The sequence below is a fragment of the Vulpes lagopus genome, chromosome 15 (assembly GCF_018345385.1).
Source record: "Vulpes lagopus strain Blue_001 chromosome 15, ASM1834538v1, whole genome shotgun sequence".
NCBI classification, from domain to species: Eukaryota; Metazoa; Chordata; class Mammalia; order Carnivora; family Canidae; genus Vulpes; species Vulpes lagopus.
The window spans coordinates 18,627,547-18,651,129 of record NC_054838.1 but is presented as its reverse complement, the minus strand read 5'-3'; the positions used below and the strand labels follow the sequence as shown (position 1 = coordinate 18,651,129).

At 44.6% G+C, this 23,583-nt stretch overlaps 1 protein-coding gene and 1 long non-coding RNA gene across 15 annotated transcripts in view; one reads left to right on the top strand and one right to left on the bottom strand.

Moving 5' to 3' along the window:
* Positions 1 to 23,583, top strand: part of PPFIBP2 (PPFIA binding protein 2) — a 147,103-nt gene that overhangs the window by 73,752 nt on the left and 49,768 nt on the right. For 11 of the 14 annotated variants that reach the window (XR_005983897.1, XM_041730031.1, XM_041730028.1 and 8 more), the window contains 2 exons: positions 10,079 to 10,171; positions 14,642 to 14,755. Coding sequence is in view for 11 of the 14 variants with exons in the window: in XM_041730031.1 (XP_041585965.1) it covers positions 10,079 to 10,171; positions 14,642 to 14,755 (207 nt within the window). In the remaining 3 variants the exon portion in view is untranslated. Of the gene's footprint in view, positions 1 to 10,078; positions 10,172 to 14,322; positions 14,477 to 14,641; positions 14,756 to 21,417; positions 21,610 to 23,583 lie in introns of those variants that run through there. The other 3 variants (XM_041730034.1, XM_041730035.1, XM_041730036.1) reach the window with 3 other exon arrangements.
* On the bottom strand, positions 4,369 to 21,510 carry LOC121476267. Its single transcript, XR_005983898.1, has 5 exons — positions 21,382 to 21,510; positions 10,121 to 10,228; positions 7,429 to 7,505; positions 6,510 to 6,641; positions 4,369 to 5,911 (listed from the first exon to the last, which is right to left on the bottom strand). It is a non-coding gene; the product is annotated as an uncharacterized LOC121476267 (long non-coding RNA).

The window sequence follows — 23,583 nt, the reverse complement described above, 5'->3', positions numbered from 1 at the left end:
ACTCTTTCCCGACTGCTCCCAAACCCACTGCACACCGGCTTTGTCCCTAATGACCTCTTTCAAGTTCCTTCTATAGTGTTCTTCCTGCCTCCAGTTTGCAAGCACCTTTTCCTGTCCGTTTCCCCTGGAATTCATTCCCATTTGGGAATCTTGTGGCCAGAGGACCCACTCCTCCCTTGGCCCTCCACCTAATCCCATGTTTTCCATTCATGGGTCTTTCTCTTGTGCCAGTTTGACTGTTGGCTCCTTAGCGTGTCCAGACAGTCCAAGAGGCACTGAGCATTTGCTTCTCATGTCTCCAGTCACAGCACCCTCTCCACCCCAACCCCAGCACCTGATGTTGCCCTTCTGTCCGCGAAAATGTTTTTAATAACAATGAACCAGTGTGTCTGTTGATATTGGCAAGATGAGGAACGTGCATCACTCAAAGAACCTCCTATTTATACTCCCCCCCCCACCGCCCCCTGGAGAGTAATAGATTCTCTTTGCAAGATAACCAGAACACTTGCAAATACCACTTCTACAGCCCAGTGCTGTAGGTCCCTTATGTATCCAGCCACCTCCTCAGGAGAATTTAGCAGAGACCAAGCTTATCAAGGCTATAATTTTGGAACAAGATCTTGGGAAATCAAATGCATTTCATTCACTCCACATGCTCCTTAGGATGATCAGTTAGGAGCCTTTCTGTGCATCACACTAACTCCTTGAGTGGGGAGCATCTAGATTATGGTCTTCATGGTATCTTTTGTTTTCTGTGTTAGTTTGGGAAACCAGAGCATCTGAAGGGTAGTGATTGTTACAGTTTTGTGGATCATTTTTCTATATTGGGAAGACTTTCCAGAGATGCTGTTCTCTCATTCTCCTGGGGAGATTCCTTTGTAGCTTTCAAAACTCATTCATTGGAAAGTCTTTCTTCTTCCTTGAGGGTATAACTGATTCATCCCTCTCCTGTGCCACTGCTGCTGGTGTATTCTGTGACTGTATTTATCATATATCTCCGTGAGACTACAGAGTTCTTTGAGGGTAGAGACTGAATTATTTATTCAGCACAGAGTGGCACCTAGTAGGTATTCAGGAATATTTGAGTCATTGAATAGATAAATGAAGATTACATGAACTTTAGTCAACCAGACTGTTTGCTGCTTATGACCTTGGCTTTGCTTTCCCCTAAAGGTGGTCATTTAGATCATTTGACAGTGACAGTTCTACCAGTAACACATATCCTCCTCTTATATATAATTGAAACCAAGAGGTGGAAGGCCTAGAGAGGTGTCAAGGTGAGGATAGATCTCTCTTGTTGGACTCGCACTCCACTCATACTGCATTTGTAAAAAACTTCTTTAATTCTGGGCCAAAGAAAGCAAACTGGCTCGACTATTCTTTGCCTAGAAAAGGTAGAACTGGTTCTGGGAAGAGTTGTTTTTCTATGAACTGCCAGAAAGCCCTTTAACTCATAAACCAAAAAATCTAGGGAGTTTTTTGTATTTACAAGCAACTGCCTACACTCATGCTGCTTTGTTCCCTGATACAGAACCTGAACTGTGTAACAGGAATGGAGTATGGCCTCTGTGATCCACTTATTTTTATTATTTTTGGTCCCCTTTATTTTTTAAGGTCAACATTTTTCAAGTTTCTGAGAAGTTTGGTATGTGAGTAGTGCTTCTGAGCTTGAAGTCTAGCCTTAGAGACTCTGACGTCTCCCCCATGCCTGGCAGCCACGGCTCAGTTGAAATTGCTTTTCTGGATTTGATAAAATCCCTTGACCAGGCAGCCTGGAAATACTACACATTTTCTCTTGTTTTCTTATTCAGCTGAAAACACATGTCATCTACGTTTTTAATGACTGAAGAAGGGGGAGCCATCCCAAGACTTATCTAAGGCCAAGGCTTAGCCCATATAATTAATTGTTCAAAATCTCCATGTTGTTTCAAGCAAGGGATCATCCTATAAAATGATCTGAACCAGTTGGGACAATATATGAACTGTGGCCAGGATCCTGCAGGAACTGGAATTCACAGCTTATTAGAAGCACTGAAGGAAATGTGACTTTACCTGTTGAAGACCGCAGATCTTGATATTAAAAAAAGGAGGGCAGGGCAGCCCTGGTGGCTCAGCGGTTTAGTGCCGCCTTTAGCCTGGGATGTGTTCCTGGAGTCCCGGGATCAAGTCCCACGTCAGGCTCCCTGAATGGAGCCTGCTTCTCCCTCTACCTGTGTCTCTTCCTCTCTCTCTCTCTCTCTCTCTCAGTGTCTCTCATGAATAAATAAATAAAATCTTTTAAAAATATAAAAATAAAAAGGAAGGCAGATGTATTTTAGACCCCGGGGCAGCAGCTCTGAGTAGTAGCTGTTGGTTTTGAATAGCACCACAATGAATGGCTAGAGCTGTCACACTGGGAAGCCGACACTCCATACTTGCACGCCACGTGATACCCCCATGTGACCTCTTGTCTGCCCTCCTTGACTCTTCTGGAACCAGCTCTTCCCCCATGTTCAGAGAAGTGAGATGCTGACGGGAGGTTTCCTAGCATGTACCAGTTAGGGGAAGGCTGCAGAAATGGTCTACCCAGCATCACTGAGAATGGACCAGAGCATACATGGAGGGCATGCTCTACTGACAGAGACTGGCTGGGCTGTGAAAGGTCCTCCTGGGGATTCTGCATGGCTCCCAGCCATGGCATTAAGCACGCCATCCAGAACTCCACAGAGACCTAACATGGCTATCCCTTGGCCAAGCTACAATGGAGGAGCCAGGCCAAGAGTGAGCAAGCATCATGGAATCTAACTAGCCACTAGAGTCCAGAGGGTGAGGGCTCTCAGGAAGCTCCAGGGATGATTTGTCTGGAATTTTCATGTTTAACTTAGGTTGGACACAACTTCCAGATTAGAAAAGAAATAATTCAAGTTTTTATGATTGGTCCTTGTTAGCTATTGAAATTCTCATTGTGCTCATTTATAATGTATGTAGCACATATTATCTACAGCACGTAGCAGAATGCTCACAAGGAGGAAAAAAATTGTGGTCCTGTAGATCTGACTCAAAACATGGGCGTCTTTTCAGGAACAGTGGAAAATGAACACGTCCTCAACTGCTCCACAGGCATGATTCCAGAGCTCTTAGCTAGCAGTGGGGTCTATGTTGTCACTTAGGCATTTTTTTTCTTTTCAGACTGAAAGTATTTTGGTTATTGTTCCCTTGGTCTATTTGTACAGATCTTTACAGATACTTTATAGGTATCCTGATCAAAAACACGGCCTTTTTGTTCTCTTGCACAAAAAGACTGAGTTAATTTAAACTGTCAGTACAAGGGAGGAACTGCTTCTGACTGTACTTTGGTCTTTTAAACAAAGCCATTTAAATGATTTCCATATTTCCATGATCATTCACAAACTGAAATACTAGAACATCCCTCAATAAAAAACATTCTGTAATTGTATTCCCATACATTTTTGTGCTTAATGACCTAACTGATCCCCTGTATTGCTTGGTGAGGTATACTTTCTCCATTTAAAGGCTAGGAAAACCCAAAATGAGGTGACCTACTCAAGATCACATGTGATTAGTGCAGCCCTGTCTCCTAGCCATTCCTAGCTGTCATTTTGCAGATGTCATGCCTGTGTAGCAGGCAGCTGTAGGAATTCTGTACATGCATATAGAAGGCCCACAGCAAAGTCTCCAGGGATCCCCTGCCTTGAATTCCAGCTGGGCAAAGGGTAGGTACAGGGAACCTGTTGCTCTTGGCCTCCGTGCTCCCAGACATTACGTTTGTACAGCTGTATAGGACAGGTCAGTCTTTGCAAAGAACTTCTTAAATGGGTGGTGAGGTGGTTTCATATTCTTATTACCCATTTTTTTTTATTTCCCACTCATCCTTTTAACCTTACTTTACCTTCTTGTTTATTGTGTTTTAACTTATTTTTCTCTTTCCCTATACCCACCCACCCACCGATCACCACACATGCCCAGTTGATACTCATTGGCCTGTTGAATTTTGTAACATTCCCTGCCTTAACCTTTTTGTTCTACGTGGGAAATAATGGAGGCCAACAGATGGTAGATAGGAAGTTCTCCATTTCACACATGAAGGAGACTGGGTGCTGTCTTTATCCCAGTACATCCCACACAGATACACTCTGTGCTACAAAGTAGATCCCCTTTGGCCCTCGCTCCTGATTTGGACTATAGTTGGCTCAGAACTAACTATTCTTTCTTCAACTGCCAGTTCAAGAAATCAACAGTAGGCAGAATTTCTCTGTTACTTAGTATTCTCTCCAAATAGCAGGAATTCCTTCTTTATTCCAAAGGAATAAATTTTGGTCAATTGATTTATCACCCTTTGAGACAAATGCATTGACCAGGGCTTTTGGTTGCAAGCAACAGAACCTTAGTTTGAACCGTGCAGGTTAAGAAGGAACCAACAGGAAGGGCAGGGATATATTGCTGCCTTTACACCACATGAACCAGAGATGAGAATGTCACCATCTCTTTTCTTCTTGGCTTTTGTGTTCCCATGCATGTTGGCTTCTTAGCTGACTCTGGCTGTAAACCTGCTGCTTCCATATGAATGAGAACGTGGCTACTGACAAACCAAAAACCTTCTAGCACAACCACTACCATTTTCCATTCCCAAGTTTAAAATTTCAGAGGAAGGATCCAACCGTCTGCACGTGGATCAGGTGGCTGGGAGGGGTGAGAATATCTCTAAGAAAATGGCAGCCCTCACTTGTGCCATGTGATTACAGTAAAGGTGATGATCCAGTCTATTCTGGACAGACAGTAGATTCCAGGGTTCAGAAAAATTCTCATATTGGTCTTCATTTATTTTCCCTCTGAGCAAGAAAGCAAGAGGAAAATTGCCTAGTCTGGAGGTTTGTTTTGCTTTTTTTTTTTTTTTCTTTTTAAACAAGTAACCATAGTTCTTTTGGGGGCCTTAACTGTCCCTGGATAATCTCATCCCTAATTAAAATGCAGTGTCCTCCCAAGATATGGAAAGCCTGCTCTATTTCTTGAGTCTCCTGGAATTCAGCTCTCATGCATGAGGAACTTATCAATAGTAAACTCTTTATTCACCGACCTGTGGGAGAGGTAGAGGCAGACTCAGTCTAGATTAGGTTAATGTCCTTGTTTGGTCCAAACTGTCCTTTCTGTAGAAACTATCCACGTTGGAATCTTGCTGGCCAGTGCTTTGCTTCCTGGACACACACAGTCCTCTCTCCATCCTCTCCCTGCCCTCCTAATCACTAAGGCTGATTGACTTTCATGATCAACTCTACGACCCCAACCATAGAACATCCTGCATGGCTGCTACATCATCTTAAAGCCTTTCTTTTCCAGATAAGAATGGCTTAGACAATAGCCTTAGACTGTTGGTTGCTGAAGCTGTATATTAGGCTGACTCAGTCCTAGAAGCAATAGCATTTGGAGTTTTCTCACCTTTTGAGAGTCAAGGTGCTGTGGTTTTTTCTCTGTTCCTGAGGACTTTCTGCAGTGTCACTGTCAAAGCCTCAGGAAGACCTTGATCTGACCATATGGACTGTGTCTCATATTTGCCTTCAAGGGTTCTGGCTTTTAGAGGATGGATTGCCCAGACTCTTGAGAGCAAAGCTTTAGTAAAAGCAAAGATGATATGGCTTCGATAATCTTGGCTGAAGTTTGCCAATTATTGACAACATACGTACAAGAAGAACTCCCCATCTATTCAGTTCTGTGATAGGAGAGAGGAAGCATGTTGTACTGTGGCATTCTTTGGTGAAGATGCAAGAGGACATGGAAGTGTCCATCTATAGTTGCCATTCCACCTCCATAGAGCACACAGATTCCTTGGTTCCACACAATATGTTGGTTATAGATTGAGGAGCAGCTCTGGCCATAGAAAATTTGAATGAGAAGATCCCTTTTTCTTCTGTCACATCTGTAGAAATAACCATAAACAGAAGAGAACATCGGATAGATGTATATCCCACCTAGTACATCAGTCATCTATTAGAAGGTCCAGCCTAGGGGGGCTAACATCATTAGTTGAATATAAATAAGAGGTCGTTTTTACTCATCAATGGGATGATTATCCTTTAAAGAATGGAACAGGGTAGAACTTTCCTTTAAATTCACCTGCCACACTAGAATGTGGAGGAATAAAAATTTAGCGTGAAGCATCCTTCAGAATTTGGCTTGACTTCTTCCCTCCATGGAATGCCTGAGTCTCACATGCATGGAGAGCTGGGCAGCTACCCCATCACTGATTTACCTCATAGAGAATATGGACAAGAAGTTCAAAGACTCCCAAACCTGAGTCACCCAGGGATCCAGATGTACAATCTCCAAATTGGTCCGAGCCTTCTATTGCAATTCCACTGTTAGAATTAGGGAAACCAGTATAGCCTTGGACAAACAAGCGTTTTTCAAAGTAGGACAAAACAGAGCTGTGTCTCAACTCTTTTAAAACATGTTTCTGAGTAATTGGAATGAATTTTCATAACCACGTGCCTTTTCTGCCCTAATGACATCCTCACCTTTGGCTGATGAGTAGTGGCATTCAACAAGGTAATTCTAAAATAATCCTCTTCTTGGCTCTGTGTTCAGTGGAGATGGTGTTTTATCCTGGTCTATGCTTTCTAAGGAAACTGGATTGCGAAGACCTGGTTCTGCATGTCAGGAAAAGCAAAGGATGGTGATAATGCAGACTTGCGTTCGGGACATTGTCTCCATTTCACCGTTTTTGAATACCTCTTGAAAGCCTACTAGAGAACAATGGTGATTTTGGTAGACTGAATGAGAGGGGAAGGTGCTCAAACAGTGATTTGGGGCAAGGGAGGTGCCTTTCTGCCAGGAGCATTACCATCCTAGGGACCAGCGTGCCTATCTCTCAAGGCTGCTGTGGGAGGAAGGAAGTATCAGGAACCATTGTTGTAGGTACTCAATGCTTCTGGATTTTAAAATGTATTTTAATTTTTCAAGAAAATATTTGAGCTGCTTACAAAAAATGGTTATGGTTGAAATAAAAGCCCACCTTGACCGAACTTCCCACCCCAGCCTTCCATAGCCCAGACACTTCCCCAGAAGGAGCACTGTTACGGGTTGCTGTGTAGCCTTCCAGACACTGAGTCTATTTATTTTCATGCATATGTCCTATACCCATGGAGCCATAGAGTATTGTTTTCTAATATCACTCTGATTCCTTGGATCTCGCTTTTTTCACTATCTAATAGGTCTTATATTTTTGTGACAGTTCATAAATATCTACCTCATATTTTGAAATGCCAGAGATTGTCTATAATGTGGATGAACCATAGTTTATTTAACTACTCCTCTATTAATGGACACTTAGGTTCAGTGTTTTCAGACTTATTTCAAGTGAATTTTCATACAATCCCAGTATATTAAACCAAATTTGTACTTGATTCCTCAATTAAGCTATAACAGAAGACTTACCAATTTACTTACGCAGTAACTTAGGAAAAATATCCATTTATGCCTTATTCATACACTTTATGCCTTGGTTCCTTTATCTGTAAAATAGAATCAAAATAGTACTCCTCTCACAGGGTAATGGGAAGTATTAAAAGAGTTAAGGCACTTAAAGTGCTCTAAACAGTTCCCAACACATGCCGAGCACTGCATAAGTGCCTGGTATGTACCTACGGTACTTTGCTTGGGCCACATTGGATTGGTCCTATTGAATTTCTTTTGCCTTTGGCCCATATGATCCATTATCCTTTGACGTATTTAGAAGGTATCACAGGAAGGCAGTGAGTTCTACTGGGCTCTGTTACTGTGAGGATAACATCATGGATATTGGATGTTTACCCTATTGCATAGAGAGTCTCTGAAAACTTTTAAGTCTCTCCTTTCTGTAGGAATAGTTACGTTTCTCCTAGGCAGTCAGTTTGACTTTATTTACCATGCTGATCTGTGCATCTTGTAATTCACTGTGGTTTGCTTTTTCCACTGGCTGCTAGAGTGGATCCAGATTTGTTTTTTTAAACTTACATCTAGCACCTGCTACAGACTCTTTGGCATGCATTTTGTATGTTAACTGAACTTATAACATCAACTTCGTTTTTGGTCGGTTGTAAAAATAGCTGCGTCTCTGGGTGATTATATGGGTAGACTTATAACATGAAGAACGTACTTTGACCCATTTGACTCAGGCACCATGGTGTGGGGGCTTGCTGGAGTCTTGGGGAGGGAGTCTTCCTTTTGGTTTTTCTCTCCTGGACCTCCTGCTGGACGCATGGCAGCTAGCAGTGCTGGGTGGCCCCTTACATGTCCTGACTTTGGCACTGGGATCAGACATTGCCCAGCTTCCCTTAGGGGCCTGGGTCATTTTCTCACCATCATGTGAATTATTTCACAGAGAAGCACTTGGCCTGCTGTTAAGAATTATTTTCCTCTCTTTTGAGATTCTGAGAAAACATGAGTTATAATTATATCCTTGCATGCTAGTTGGTGTTTGGCTACATGAGGACCAGCATTGTCACAACAATAAACTGCCATCAATACAAAGAAGTCACTTGTGATTGTTAAGGCCCTTTGTCTGTAGTGTGAAAGAACTTCCATAACAGTGAAGAAGATGTAGACTAGAGAGAGGCTGGAGTGAAGGGCAGTGGTGTGGTGGTGGGTGCCTTGCCCTGGGTAGCCTAGAGCCTATGCCTGGTACAGCCGCCCTAGGGAATGGCCCCTGGGCTGGCCCTCCCACTGCACCTCCACTGGCAGGTGCTTCTCTCACAAGTGAGACTCCAGGGCTTGAAAGCAGAATGCTTAGTCCCTAAGTCTGTTGCAGGTCTGGGCCTGGCTCTGTCTCCTGCCCTTACCTGGTGTGCGCTGGGGAAGGCAAGAGACAAGGGAGGGAAGGAGGTGCCCTTTCTTAATGGGGGGTGGTGGCAAGCCCATTCTAAAGGTTGGAATGTGGGGAAATGAGCTCAGGAGAAGCGGGCCACCTCTGGACCTCTGTGCCTTGATCCCTCTCTGACCGACTCCTTTGCTCAACCACGACTTGTCTTTGGAATGGAGGATACTGCCTCATATATCTCAGAGCATTTACTCCCCTGGACTAGCCCAGATTATGATGATTGTCACTTCCCCATTTAGCAATAACATCTGCTTTCTCAGGCTGCCAAGCCCCTGGATGGCCTACTCTGGGCCTCTGAGTTTCAGCCTTCCTTTAAGCATGGGGGAAGGGAGTGTTAATGGCATTGGGCCAGTTGAGTCCCATTAGCAGCCACCTCTTTCCCTCCTCCCTGCCTACAATCAGGTCAGACACACCCGAAAAGTGCCTGCAGCCTCCTCTCTCTTGCTCAGGGCATTTTATAAATTCTATCTTCCACCTGCCAATTCACATCTCCTCCTCTGTTTTTGGGTTTCTGGATGCTTTGTTCCCTATTAGCTCTTTGAGGCCCCTCTGGCTGTCATCTGGTGTCTTCTCAGGATGTTTCCTCCTTCCCTGCAGTGTTAGAGCTGAGAGAAGTAAGCACACAGCATGCCAGCCTGGCCACTGGAGCCCTTATGGAGGGGAGGGACTGGCCATTCCTGGAAGGGACATGTGAATGGATGAAGGGCTTTATGCCTGGTGTTCCCCATCCTCTGTGCTTTCTGTGGTGCTCAAGAAGGCCTCCATGCTGTAAAGTGTGCTACAGTTCTGAGAACCCTCATGCGAGAGTTGGGTGAGATCGAGATCTGTGCGGGACATGTTCCCACATAGTTCCTCGGTGAATGGTACGAGCCCCCTGGCCTTCTCAAAGAGTAAACTCATTGCTGTTGGTGCTCTGGCAGGCTGTGCCTCCGCCTACGCCAGACCTAACACGCCCAGTCAAGTCAAGCACCGCTGGGTCTGGAGTTCCATCAAGACCTTCCCGGCCAAGGGTGAGGTCATCCAGGGGGTGGTTTGGCCAGTTTTCAAGGCACACCTATCAATGGTCCTCTCGTAGTAGTTTTGAAATCCTGTGGTTTCCTGTTTAGGTGGGTGGTTTTGTACATGCAACCAGCGAAACTGTCCTCACAAATTGCATACTTCATTTGAAAGTTGGTAAGATGTTTTTCCAGCCTTTTAAATGTATTCTCCCCCCCACCCTTTCCCCTTTAGTCCCAGGTAAATCACCACGGTGCTGCTAGTAATGAAACGTACCAGGAACGCTTGGCACGTCTAGAAGGAGATAAGGAGTCCCTCATTTTACAGGTGGGTCCATTTTCATGGGAAACAGCTTATCCTTTTACCTCCAACTCTGTAGGTGCCCTAGGTGGGAGGGAAGCACAAGAGGTTTGTTCTGCTGGGTATATCTTACTCCTGAAGTATATGTATTTAAAAAGAATCTTCCTGAAACAAAGCAGAAAGTAACTGAAGCCCCAGTTTAACTGGACTTGGCGGTGGGGCTCTGAACGCATTCATTTATTCATCTTGTAATACTGAGCAACCCCTTCTGTACTCTGGAAGCTCTGTATCCAGCCTGATTAATGGGACCCTGTCCTCTAGGAGCCCAGAAGTCTTGTAAGGGAGATAAGACATGTCTTCCTGTCTCTAATAAAACAGCCATGAGTGATATGGACATAGGGTGGATGCTAACTGGATCAGGCCCAAATCCTCTGGAGCCAGATCTAGACTGATCCTTTTGAGGCCAAATCCCCTGGAGCTAGTAACATGGGCTAATGAGCCTTTGATGACTCGCTTGTTTCAAAGAGAGAAACTCCAAAACTTGTATGGAGAAAGATAGTCAAAGGAACATTTTCAGTGCTGAAAAGTCATGTTCCTTGGCAGGACATGAAGTTGAGCATTCTTACATGAGGCCTATCCCTGTGCTAGGGGTTCTTTGCTGTGTTAGCTCTCAGATGCATAAATCAAGCATTTGTTTGGTGTCTGGTATGTATCCGACACTGCTTGTTGATTTGGAGAATAAGAAGATGAATGTCTCAATCCTGGCTCAGTAAAAAGCTTTTTGAAGGGTGGTAGGTTAGACTGGTAGTGAAACAGAAGAGGGGGCAGGTAGAGTTCTGGAACCCTCCACAGACTGTGGGCTTTAGCCTAGAGCACTGGAATGAAGAGGCTGCTGTATGTTTGGCTTTTTTCCTTCTGTTTCATCTTATTACTTCATTTTCCTAATGTAAAAGTAATAATGATTTTTTTAAAAGATTTTACTTATTTATTTATTTATGAGAGACACAGAGGCAGAGAGAGAAGCAGGCTCCCCATGGGAAGCTGGATGTGGGACTCAATCCTGGGATCACGACTGGAGCCGAAGGCAGACGCTCAACCACTAAGCCACCCAGGTGCCCCAATAAATGATTATTTTAGGAACTTTGGAAAGTCAGAAAGAGTTTAACATTTTGACCTTTGTTTCTCAATTTTTTCTCCCTGTCCTGCCCCTATTTAAAAAAAATTAAGCTCAGACCAAATATATAATTACATGATTTTGTATCTTTGGGTTTTTTTTTTCTCCATTAATTTTTCATTAAAAAGGACCTGAGTGGTTGGCAGGACATACAGTTGAACATTCTTACATGAGGCCTATCCCTGTGCTAGGGGTTCTTGGCAGGCACTGGTTTTAGGTGCTAGCGTTGTAGCACCTAAAACCAGCGTGAAGAACATAAACTAACTCCCTGTTCTTACAGAGCTTGTGTGTGTGTATACACATGTGTGTATAAGAAACCAATACATAAAACATTTCTGGCAGTGATAAATACTATGGAGAAAAATAAATCAAGGTAAGGATTGTGTAGTCAGAGAAGACCTCCCTGAGAGGAGGAGTCCTGAAGCTAAGCTGGGGAGGAAGCCCCTCGGATGGTGGTCCATCCAACACACACCCTGAGCCAGGACAGAAGTCAGCTTGGTGTATGGGAAGAAGCAAGGGTCTGTGTGGCTGGAGTTTATGACCGTGAAGAAGTCTGCTGGGGAACTGCCTTCAGAGAGGTAGGAGGAACCAGATTATATAGCACATTATACTGCACATATTTTGAGGGATGTGTAATTTAAAAGTCCATCCCAATGACATGATTAATCAGAGTGCCTGATTTAAAATCTTGCAGCAAACAGTATGGTCTTGCAAACTTTTGAACCAGGAACCTTCATGGCTAAATGAACACATTCCTATTTAAAGGAATTTAATTTTAATAAAGAAGTCCTATGTGTGAATGTTCTCTTGACATTCATGGTTTTTTAAAAATTCTGAATCGTTGAATAATCCCTATTTCAATAACCCAAACACAATTAGGAAGCTGCTTATCACAGAAGTCAGAAGTGGATCCTGACGATTTCCGTTCCAGGAGCTTGTGAAGAGATTTTCAGAGTTGCTCTTAGGTGATCACCCTGTTTTGTAGTGACCCCCTGGAGCTGGTTAGCCTCTCAACATGGTAAAGCATTTTGCTTAATTTACAAGGCAGCTCAGTCAGAGTGAATTAATTGAAACACCCAGGGACACCTGGGTAGCTCAGTGGTTGAGCACCCGCCTACGGCCCAGGGCGTGATCCTGGAGTCCGGGGATCGAGTCCTGCATGGAGCCTGCTTCTCCCCCTGCCTGTGTCTCTGCCTCTCTCTCTATGTCTCTCATGAATAAACAAATAAACCTTAAAAAAAAAAAAAAAAAGAAACACCCAGAGTGTTTTCCTGGGTCTACTTGTAGAAGAGCAAGGCAAATCACATATAACAAAATACTTGGTTTTCAGAATAAGTTAAAAACAAACCCAAACTCTTCTGTGCTCGCTTCGGCAGCATATGTACTAAAAACCAAAATCTTTTATATCTTCATTAGAATGTAATTTTTTTAAGTCAGGATTTTCACCCCCTCCCTTTCATTCCACTCCTATATTCCCTCCTTTGCCTAAAATTATGCGTAGCCCAGGGTAGGAACTCAAAAACTATGTGCTTTTATTGAATAAAGGTCACATTCTAGGATCTTTATACATTTGTCCCAGTTTTCTGTGCCTCTTCATGGTTCTTCTAGTGATTGAGTGTTCAGGTTCATGAGGAACCCCCAGCCTGTGTATGCTGAATATTATGCACAGCCGAGGTACAGGCTATGGAATGCAGGAGACCTCATGCTATTCCTCTGGGAACCAGCACATGACTTTGAGGTGTGGTGCAGACGATAATCCTCATAATAAGACTAACCATAACACATCCTTCCCAAACAGAAACACTGGAACCCAGGAAGCTTTGAAAGGCCACCCTCTGGAATCCTACCCTTTAGAAAGTCTAGTTTGTAGGTATAAAGAGGCCAGGACTGCTGATAGTGTTGGGTCATGAGGATTGGAAAACCCACCACAAAGTTTTGTGTTTAAAATGGGCCTAATTCGTTTCCCAGAGTTAGGAGTCTCTCATGGTGGAAAGGGAGGTGGGCGGGAGGTGGGGGGTGACTGGGTAACGGGCACTGACAGGGCACTTGATGGGATGAGCACTGGGTGTTATGCTATATGTTGGCAAACTGAACTCCAATTAAAAAATATATAATAAAAAAATAAAAAATTCAATTAAAAAATAAAAAAACTGCCATAAAATGGGCCTAATTGGCAGCAGGCTCCTGTTGGGGGATTGTAAGTGGAATATTAGCACACTACGTACCAACTCCAGGAATATGTTCCAAAAATTCATTAATCATTTGGGAATATAAAAATGGAAAGCTTAAAGTAGTGCTATCAATTTAGGGTTTTTTTCCCCCTTGCAAAGGGAGCTTTATAATTGATAGTCTGTTTAAACACTCAGAAGTGAATTCATGCTAACCCCTTCCTGCTCTGACTACCATTCCTTTATGGGCTGAGAAATCACTTAGGATAATCTATATGTAAGTGGCAATGCCTCACCCATTGGTTAAAAACCAGAAGTGTCTAAAGGATCTCAATTTACCCGTCATTGATTTCTTTATTTGGGGAAGCCACCCACTCTCTTTCTTCACCTTCCTGCTTTGAGGCACCTTTTTAATAAAAAAGAGGATCTGGGGGTTAGTTTTGCTACTAGAACAGGCTATGAAAATCCTCTCAGTATGCATTGAGGGCATAATTTAAATGACTTCCTGTAAATGGATCTTTATTAATTCCAAAAGATCTCTTGGTGATTTTTCTATGGAGGACTTTCCTGCCACAGTATGTGCAGCGTGGCTTGTGTGTATTATGACTGAGAGTCATGTTTTGGCCTGTGAGGCACAAAAACGTTCCTAGAGCCAAGTTTTGTCAGTGCTAATACATGCCCTTTACATCCCACATTCCTTGATTGCTTCAGAAGCCTCGCCTGATAGGTGAGCAGTCATCACACCCTTATGAGAGAGGTAAGGGCATTGGTTAGTTTGCACAGGAGTTTGGATTGCTCTTCCACATGAGGTGGCAGGAGCCCTGGCAAGCCAGCCGAGATATGCCTTGAGGTCCAGACTGCCCGAGTGAGTTCTGTGAGAGGAATAAGGAGCAGGAGGCCAGCCCAGAGGCAGCTCTCGTGACTGTTGGGTGTTTCTGTTGAGTGCATCAAGAGCGGGAAACGCAGCCACGTCAGTCAGGCAGGGGCAAGGTAAGAAAAAACTGGAGTTTGCTTTATCTGGAACCTTCACTCCCCCCCCCCAACCTGCCACCTGCCAAAAAGAAAAGCCATCTCTGTGTAAAGATTAGCAGTGCAGTTTCACAGCTTGAGGTGAGCCATTTCTGCTCCTCCACAATTGCCATATTTCCCGAACAGGTGAGTGTCCTCACAGACCAAGTGGAAGCCCAAGGAGAGAAGATTCGGGACCTGGAAGTGTGTCTGGAAGGACACCAGGTGAAACTCAATGCCGCTGAAGAGATGCTTCAACAGGTAAGGCGGGGGGTGGGGAGGCAGGGGTGGCACACGCAAAGGCCCTCGGGTTCTAAAGCAGCTCGTGTGTTAAAGTCACTTTTGTGTCCAGGTCACGCTGTCACTGCTTACTTCCCCATCCCGCCCGTCTGGAGGTAGGCTGGGCTGCTCCGCATGTGGTGTTTATACAGCAGGTGAAACCAGCCCCAGCTGAGAGTCAGGGAGGAGAGGGCGGGAAGGGCTGGCCTAAGAGGAATAACCTGTCGGGCTGGTTAGACAGTTTCCCAGGTGGCACTCTCGCCCCAGCCCGGGTTCAGGTTCAGGGGCACTCTGCTGGCAAAGTCACCCTTCTCTTCTCAAGCCACACACAGCTTGACTGCTAGTGGCATCTGGGGTTTTAGAAAGTCGCCTAGCTTAGCTTCTTTCATGCCTCTGTCCCGTCTCACTCGTCCCCTCTCACTCTGCGTAGTTTCTGATAGAACTTATCTCATCAATAATATTTCGATGTAATTTAATGGCTGTCAAAATGAAAAATGTAGCTGCTCTCGTACCATTCAAATCTCTTGAATGCCTTGTTTCCTTTTGGTCCTCGTTGTCATCAGGTGTGCATATAATTTACAAAGCTCTGTTCACACTACAGGTACAATTTAGTCCTCTGATTTTGTATGCTTCACATCAGCGTGAAGTTTTTTCCATTTTTAAATCTTGCTGTATAGTTTTCTTTACTGTCACTTAGAGGTTTTTTTTTTTAGGCTTTTTTTTTTAGTGAAAAGTATGATAATCATTCTGCTCTTGAAGAGTTTTACGCAATTGTAAATGATGACCTGCAATTTTTAGGAAGGGGTGTTGAATTTTTATTCAGTCTTTTCAGAATCATTGAGAAGCTAATGAGAAATTTTGTGAAATCTATCAAGATGATCTAATTTCCTTGAATCATCCTTGCATTTTCCATTATTTTGGGAAAGAGGCACATAAACTTCACTCATGGTTACTGCTTTGTAGCTCCTGGTGTACTGCTTGGCACATAGGAGGCACTCAATAATTATTTAACAAATGACAGTCCCTTAACATAAATGGGTGTAATCAGATAACTGATCCCCCAAAGCTCCAACATTCTTTACTGTCATGATTAACATTCATATTGTTACTTGGTGGAATGGTAATGAACACAGGCTTTGAATTTGACCTTTGGTTTTAAGAGAAATGTTTTGGTTCCTAGGTATTTCTTCGTTTTGAGTGAATTTGAGAACTTTTTTAAGTCAATATTTCTATGCAGTCTTCAAAAAAAAACTGGTTCCAAGAGCTCAGAAGCTGTTTGCTCTCTAGTTTGCTTTCTTTTCATCTCTGCATAATAAGTTACCACAGCCTTGGCCCCGTTTGATTTTTCTATTTAAATTGCATGCATTTCTCCTGCTCATCCTATTCCATGAAAATCTGAGTAACAGTAGGAGTTGAGTTTATTTTTTCAAACAGAATTTTCCTTCTGAAGACCAGAAAAGAAAATAGCCTGATGGAAAAGCTGTCGCACGCACGGCAGGAAAGAATTTTCACAAAGAGTGATAGAAGAGCCCACTAGATTGTGTTTTCAAGGCTGCTTGGAGGTGTGGCTTGGAGGTGGGGATGAGGGAGGAGGGGAGGAAAGTGATGGAGTGTTGCAAAACCCCAGACAGAGACCAAGAAGATTTGACTGCGGAAGGGAAACATGTCAGGAAAATGTCAGAAGGTTGATGTCTCCGGAAGGTAGTACCTGCGGGTAACGACGTAATCTGGGGTCAGAGCACAGCTGCATTTGGCACCTGAGCTACCTGACTGCCTGCCTGAGCTACCTGGCTGCTCTTCCACATTCTGCTCCCTTGTCAGCGTCTCTGTGCTGGAGAGTCTGATGATGTTTCCCAGCACCACCTGGGCAGGCTGTCTTGTCCTCCCAAGCATCAGCCCATGGACTGGATTTTAGACTTCTGAAAAAGTCTTAAGCTCAGTTACCTTTTATTTCTTGTTGATTCTAAATCTTATTTTGTGTTATGGGTGAGATACCAGGCATGTGGTTTGCATGTGCCATGGAGGTAGATGCCATGGCTTGGTAATAATTTGGAATGTGCTAGGTCTTATTTGTAGCCTCTCAGATTTGAAAACCTTCCTGAAATTAACCAAGTTATTATTATTATTATTATTTTAAAGATATTTATTTATTTATTTATTTAGGGGGGAGAGGAGAGAGAGCGCAAGCAATGGGAGAGGGAGAGAGAATCTTAAGCGGGCTCTTCACACCCAGCTCAGAGCCCAACTTGGGGCTCGATCTCATGACTGTGAGATCATGACCCGAGCTGAAATCAAGAGTTGGACACTTAACCAACTGAGCCACTCAGGCCCCCCCTTAACCAAGTTATTTTTATGCTCATAACTTTCCCTGTGTTCTTTCCATCTTTCAAGGATAAAATGAAGGGAGTATAGAATACTGAGTTTTGGTGTATCCTGGATTCAGGTCATAGGACCATTTGTGTGTCTGCTGGGCTTGGTGATAACCTGAGCTGGAGCTTTTAGGGTTCCCCACTCCAAACCCCAGGTTGAATATTCTGCTGCACGTGCTGACCCTTTCCTGAGATCTGCTTCATGCTGTTTGAAAGGCACTTAACTCTTGCCCCACAGTGCTGAGGCGGGGCCGTGTACAGCTGGGACGTGTTACGCATGTGTCCTGGGTACTGGGGACAGGCAGGGACTTGCTTGTCTGCCAGCGAGATCCTGGACTGCAGGGCTCTTGGCTTCTGGTGATAGGAACACACAGGACTCCCATCCCCGAGGCAGAGAAGGGAGGCAAACAATTGCCTCTTTTTTGCCAGCCCTCAGAGACTGTTCCTGGCCTGAGCCACGCCTGGCCTCTTGCTCCAAGGCTTGAGGGGCTCTGAACAAGGTCCTTTCTCAGTCAGCGTGAGGCCTTGTGACTACTGCCTATTGACACTGCCGCCCTGTTGACACCGCCGCCCTGGTAGCACTTCTCCGGCGTATGGAGTGGCCTTGTCTGCAGGAGGCTGCCGCCACTTGCCTTGAGCTGACTGCCCACGTAGGCCCAGTGCTGTTAGATAGTCTCATTTTTCATAAAAGGTTGGAAATCAGATTTAAAGATAAATCTTTCTGTTTTAAAGATGCTGGCAACTTAAATGGGGGAAAAAAGTGCTGCGTGAACCACACCATGCATATCTGCAGGCCGAGCCTGGCCCACAGAGCTCTAATCTCCAACCCTTGCTCTAGACTCTGTCCCCTCCACTGGCTACAACAGCACCTGTGGAACTTAAGGAAACCCAACCCAGCATAGCCCAAGCCCTGTGCTTACATAGGCTCCACAACCCCACTGAGCCATGACTCGCCACAGCTTCTGTTTGTCCCACTCCAGGGTGAGCAGGAGCCCAAGAGAAGAGGGAGTTAGTGCCTCACCCAACTCATGAACCACACACCCTTCCACCTGCCCCTGCTAATGCTGAATCTCTCAGTTCCCATCTGTTTTCTTCTATGCATTGATCCATCTGGTCTCCAGAACAAGGGAACATGAAGACCTTGGGTTAGATAGGCAAACCAGAACCAGATAAAACCAGCATGGACTGGTCCACATGAGCAGCATATAGGTGATGGGTGCAATCTTTGTCTGCAGCCCCCTGCAAGGTTCAGGGTGGCGAGGGGGCAGCTATGAGCATCTTTGTAGACTGCCTCTGGAAGCCCCTACTCGGGTATGGTCTCAGTGTGGATTTCCCAGGGAACCTTCTCTGTTAGAGTCATTTTCCAGGAAATCTATAAACTGGTCTTCGAGAGGCCACAGCCTGGGTTCATTTTCCCAGGTCTGGGTAGTCTGGGCCTAGGTACAGAGAGCTCACAGGGCTGACATTTGCCTTCTGTTGCCTAAGCAGGTCGAGGCATTGCTTAGCAGCATCTCTGATAGCTGCACACTGGGGTCTCCAGAATTAGCACCCCAGGAACACAGGCATGGACCAGCGGCCTCCTTCTTATAACTTGCTTAGACCCTGCTGGCAACAAAATCTGTGTCACTGGGCAGGTTCTCCATGGCCTGATGATGCACTGAGGTCACTGGCAGCTTTTTCTAAAGTAGCCTCTGGAGTCCCGTAGAGTCCTGCCCGGCATGCTCCCCTGCCTCTGACCTTTCTCCAGAGGACGATGACTTCAAGGAGGAAGCTGATGCTACTCAGTGGGTAGGAGACTTTACACAGAGCTGGCAGCCAAATGGCGCACCTTCCAGAGACTAGCAATTTACAGATGTGACCAGTGGCAAGAGCAGAAAAGATGTTCATTGTCAAAAAGAAGACAGGCTAGAGGAGCCAAATGGGGAGGTAGAAAGGATGCAGACCTCCTTGTGAGGACACACCCCTGCTTTGGGGAAATGTTGAAGGGCACCTGCCTCGATGTCAGTCCTCCCTCGTGACCTAGAGCCCCAGGTGGTAGACAACTTTCTGTGGACTCACCATTGCCCGTTGACCTGGGAAAGTTGTCAAACCTGTGTTCTTAGGTATGTATAACGAGGATGACAATACGGGCTTTACATTGTTCACCTCTTAAAGCTGGAGTATGGTTACTGCAGTTTTATTAAAACTGAACTATTGGGCACCCCTGGTGGCACAGCGGTTTAGCGCCACCTGCAGCCCGGGGTCTGATCATGGAGACCCAGGATTGAGTCCCGCGTCGGGCTCCCCGCACGGAGCCCGCTTCTCCCTCTGCCTGTGTCTCTGCCTCTCAGTCTCTCTCTCTCTCTCTCTGAATTAAAAAAAAAAAAAAAAATTTAAAAAAAATTAAAAAAAAAACTGAACTATCTCATAAATCACCAGTTTTAAGATATTGAGCATGGAGATTTGGGGACCTAACATACCCAATTTCTACCCACGCGTTGAGTCAAGGACAGTATGTCCAGGCGCGTGAACTCCAAGTGTCGCCAGCACCTGGCTGATACATTTCCCAAGAGCACCCTTAATGAGACATTTCTGTCTCAAAAAGAATATTAAATAGAGCTGTGTATGTGATCCTTTGGGAGCACAAATCTGTCTCCGGAGGTAAGACACTTGAGTCATGAGTGAAGAAAACAGAGATTTGCCTGTAATTCCCTAAACTTGCCTCCTGGGAGATTTCTGAGGCAGAAATAACTGCTTTGCTCAAGTTTATCTTATTTATGTTGCATCTCCGTACCACTGTGTGTGTTAGATGCTTTACCCTCCTTTTCACAGAGCAAGGGAACTGAGGTTCAGAGAGATGGTCTCATTAGCGGGGACTGGGTCCGGACTCGAACCTGGGTTGACTACAGGCACCTCTCTGCAGTGTTACTCATGAAAGCAGCTTTCTGGCATGGCATAGGCCTCTTACTTCAAAGGGCACAGGGACACATTTTCCCTTTCATGTCTTTCCATGGCCCATTCTTTCATTCTGGTTTCAGATTGCCAGTCTGGCTCCAGTCCTCTGTCATTGGTCAGTAACTCCCTGGGTCATGTTCCACACTTAAAGATGGAAGTAATTGCTTCAAGATGTGGCCCTTTAAGGAGGGAATAAATTGAGAGGCCACTTCTTTTTATCGGCTCCACTCTCAAACCGAGCTTTGGAAAAAAGAAATGACAGTTCTCTCTGAGATGTAAGCTTTTTTCCCCCATCTCCAGGAAAGGAGATGTATTTGCTCTTCCGAAAGAGGTTACTGGTAGTGGTGAATGAAGCAAGAGGGTGAGTGATAATTTTGTTCATTAAAGTTTTTTCCTAAAGTTTCATTACCTAGTTTCATGATGCTTCATAGTAACAAAAATCACCTGCCTCACATACCGCCTTCCTTTCCTTTGCGCGTTCTCCATAGGCAATCTTAAAACAATTGGGAGAGCAAAAACTAATGCAGCTTATGAAACCTGTCCCCCTTATCTCCAGCCCCCTGCCTCCCCACATCTCACCTCCCCCAGCTTTATGGTAGCTTCCTGATTCCAAGAGATCCCCAGACAAATCCACCCTGTAGGTCTGAGCAAAGACCAACCTTGTGTTGGTGCCCCAGACAAGTAGGCTGGATCCAAAGATAACTCTAGTGTTTAGAATGAGAGCTTGGGATCCAACAACTTGTCTCTTAAGACACAGACTGAGTAAAAGCAGCTAGCAAAGGAGACAGAAGAGAAAAAGAAAGATCAGGAAAACCGAAAGGAAGGATGGGGGTCGCAAGTAGTATCTGAAACCGAAAAGTGGACGAAGCATAGTAAGTGGTTGAAAGCTGAGAGGTACAGGTTGCATCTGAAAGTTTGGACATTGGTCCTCAGAACAAGAACTGTTTCTGTGTTCTACCTGGGGAAAGCAGAAGCTGGGTTGCAGGCATACAGACATCTTGTTGAGAAGTGACTGGAAGGTGAGGAAGAAGAGGTAGCAAAGATTACTGATTCTAGAGCTTAGCTGTGAAGGGGCAAGTGAGAAGATGAAGAGAGAAGGCATCCATACAAACAGTGCACACACAGCATGCATTTGCTTAGCAAGAGCACAAGAGGGTTGATGATTGGTTGCTTCCAGGGAAGGCAAGGTCAAGAGGGAAAGTTCTTTCGAATGTCAGAAATTTGATCATGTTTATAGCCTGAGGAATGGGAGCTGATGGTGAAAGAGATTAAATGCCTGTCAGAGTGGATGATTAATGATCCTACCTCAGTGTAGCACAGTCTGGGTGGGAACTTCCTCACAGGCAGGACAGAGGTAAAGGAGAGCCTAGGGAGCAAGTGAAGAGGCGTCCTTCGGAGGGAGAAACCGGACCAGAACCCGGAGATCACAGCCAAACGCTAATGATTGACTGGGGAGGTAACTTGAAAGCCTGAACATCAAGCTGTGTGGGGATGGCATGAAGCCTAGAGAATGAGATAGTCAGCAATAGGAAGGTGGGTCAGATGGGGCAATTTCAGGGCAAACTCTAGACTCATTGTGTCCTTGAACATATGCTTTTTATGTGCAACCTGGAAACTCACTGTGCTTGAGAGTGGCTCTCCAACAGGAGAGTTGGGCTTGCTTGCTCTAAGACGTGGATCTCAGAGATTTCAATGAGAGATGGTTCAGGGAAACTTTGAAATAGAAAGGATGTAAGTTCAATGAATGATCAGATTATTTTTAAATATCTTTTCAGGAGAGGTTGAGGAGAAGAGGGAGAAACAGTGGGATATATGATGGAAGAGAGTAGGAAAGATTTGGAACAATCTCTAAAAGGAACCGGCCAGAGATGAATGCAAGGGTGCCAGGCGGTATTGGAAGATCAGCTCTAATTAGTGTAAATTTGTATGAAAACCATTTGGCATCATTAAATGTCGTTTGCCAGCAATTTTCAGGCCATGGGGACTAGAAACATAGATAAAAGACTCTGAGGTTTGGCCTAGACTGGGCTCTGGTTAAGCAAATGTATTTCAGGTCTAGGGACAGGGATTAACTGGATGAGGAATGTTCTTGTACAGATGTGATAGAGTTGAAATGACCTCATGGGATGGAATGGATAAGGAGGCAAATAGTACTTAAGGGAAGTTGATAAACTGAGAAAATGGGTAACTAGTCGCCACAGAAGAAAAGATTAAGGATTATTGAAGTCAGTAAATGGGAAAGTTTTAAAGGTCAGGGTACTGTGGCCAGAAGAGACCATTTCAGAGCTGAAGATTGTAGAATCCAGAGCAAATGCATTCTGGATAAAGGCAAGGGCCAAGTTGTGGTCATCCTGCTGAGAAGCTGAGGCAAAGTGGAGGCAAAGCCTGTTGGCACTGTGGTCAAGAAAGGTGCAGCCAGAGTGGATACTGGAAACTACCAAGGAAAGAACAGGATGTTGAAGTTACTGAGGAAATGGAATGTGCCCGAACTAGGTAGAGAAACTGTTGATCAAAAGACAAAGCCCCGAGGAAAATGGGAGACTGTCTTGGGTTCTGGATACTTGGGAAATGAGGCCATAACCAAATGGCACTGCCTTAGAAGAGGAGGGCAGACATAGATGGTCGATAAGAACAGTAGTGGTCTGGAAGCAGTCAGAAATAGGGAGAGAGTTGTCCAAGAAGTTGGATTTGGGGAGCAGAGTGGACTCCATTTGAAATGACTGGGAAGGATAGGTCATGTGATGCAAAAGTTAGGATTCAGTGTATGCTGGAAGGAGGAGGAAGGAACAGTTGAAAATGTAGGATAGTTAAACCCTCTTAGGACACAGATGATAGAGGATATAGCACATAATAGTGGTTGGGGGCCATGTGAGCCTGGAGATGGGAAGTGGAGATGGACTGGGATGAGCTTGTCGAAGGCTGATTTTGAATTCAGGGACTAGGACAGTACTCATTGATGACAGGGATGAGGGGTGATGATAATGAAAGGTAGAGGCATATGCTAATAGATCTAATAGCTGGAATATAATCGCTAATAAGTGGAATGCCCACTTGGAATGCTAGTGTGACCAATTAGAACCCCAGCATGACCAATTGGAACGGCTATTGGAACTTTAGTAGGACCAATTCGAATATTATCCTTGTCAGCTGGAACATTGGTGTGACCAATTACAACCTGGCAGCTTAAAATAGCTAGAGGGATTTTGGCAATAGTGGAAATAGAGTGGATTCTTAGTTTTCAAGAGAGATACATTCTGAGGCTTTTTTGAATCCCACCGATGCAGTATCATGAATGCTAGTTAGTAGACAAACTGCATCTTAACAACACTCAAGCACTCAATGGGCTGTGTTTTTAATGGTCATATCCCTAGGCCTTGACATCTGGTAGATATTTAAAAACATATTTATTGAGTAAGTGATTAAAGTCTCATAGAAGAATATTTTCTCAGTTGTCAATGTTCCAAAGCAATTGTCTCGGGGACCCTGATTTGTAGAATTACTCTTCTT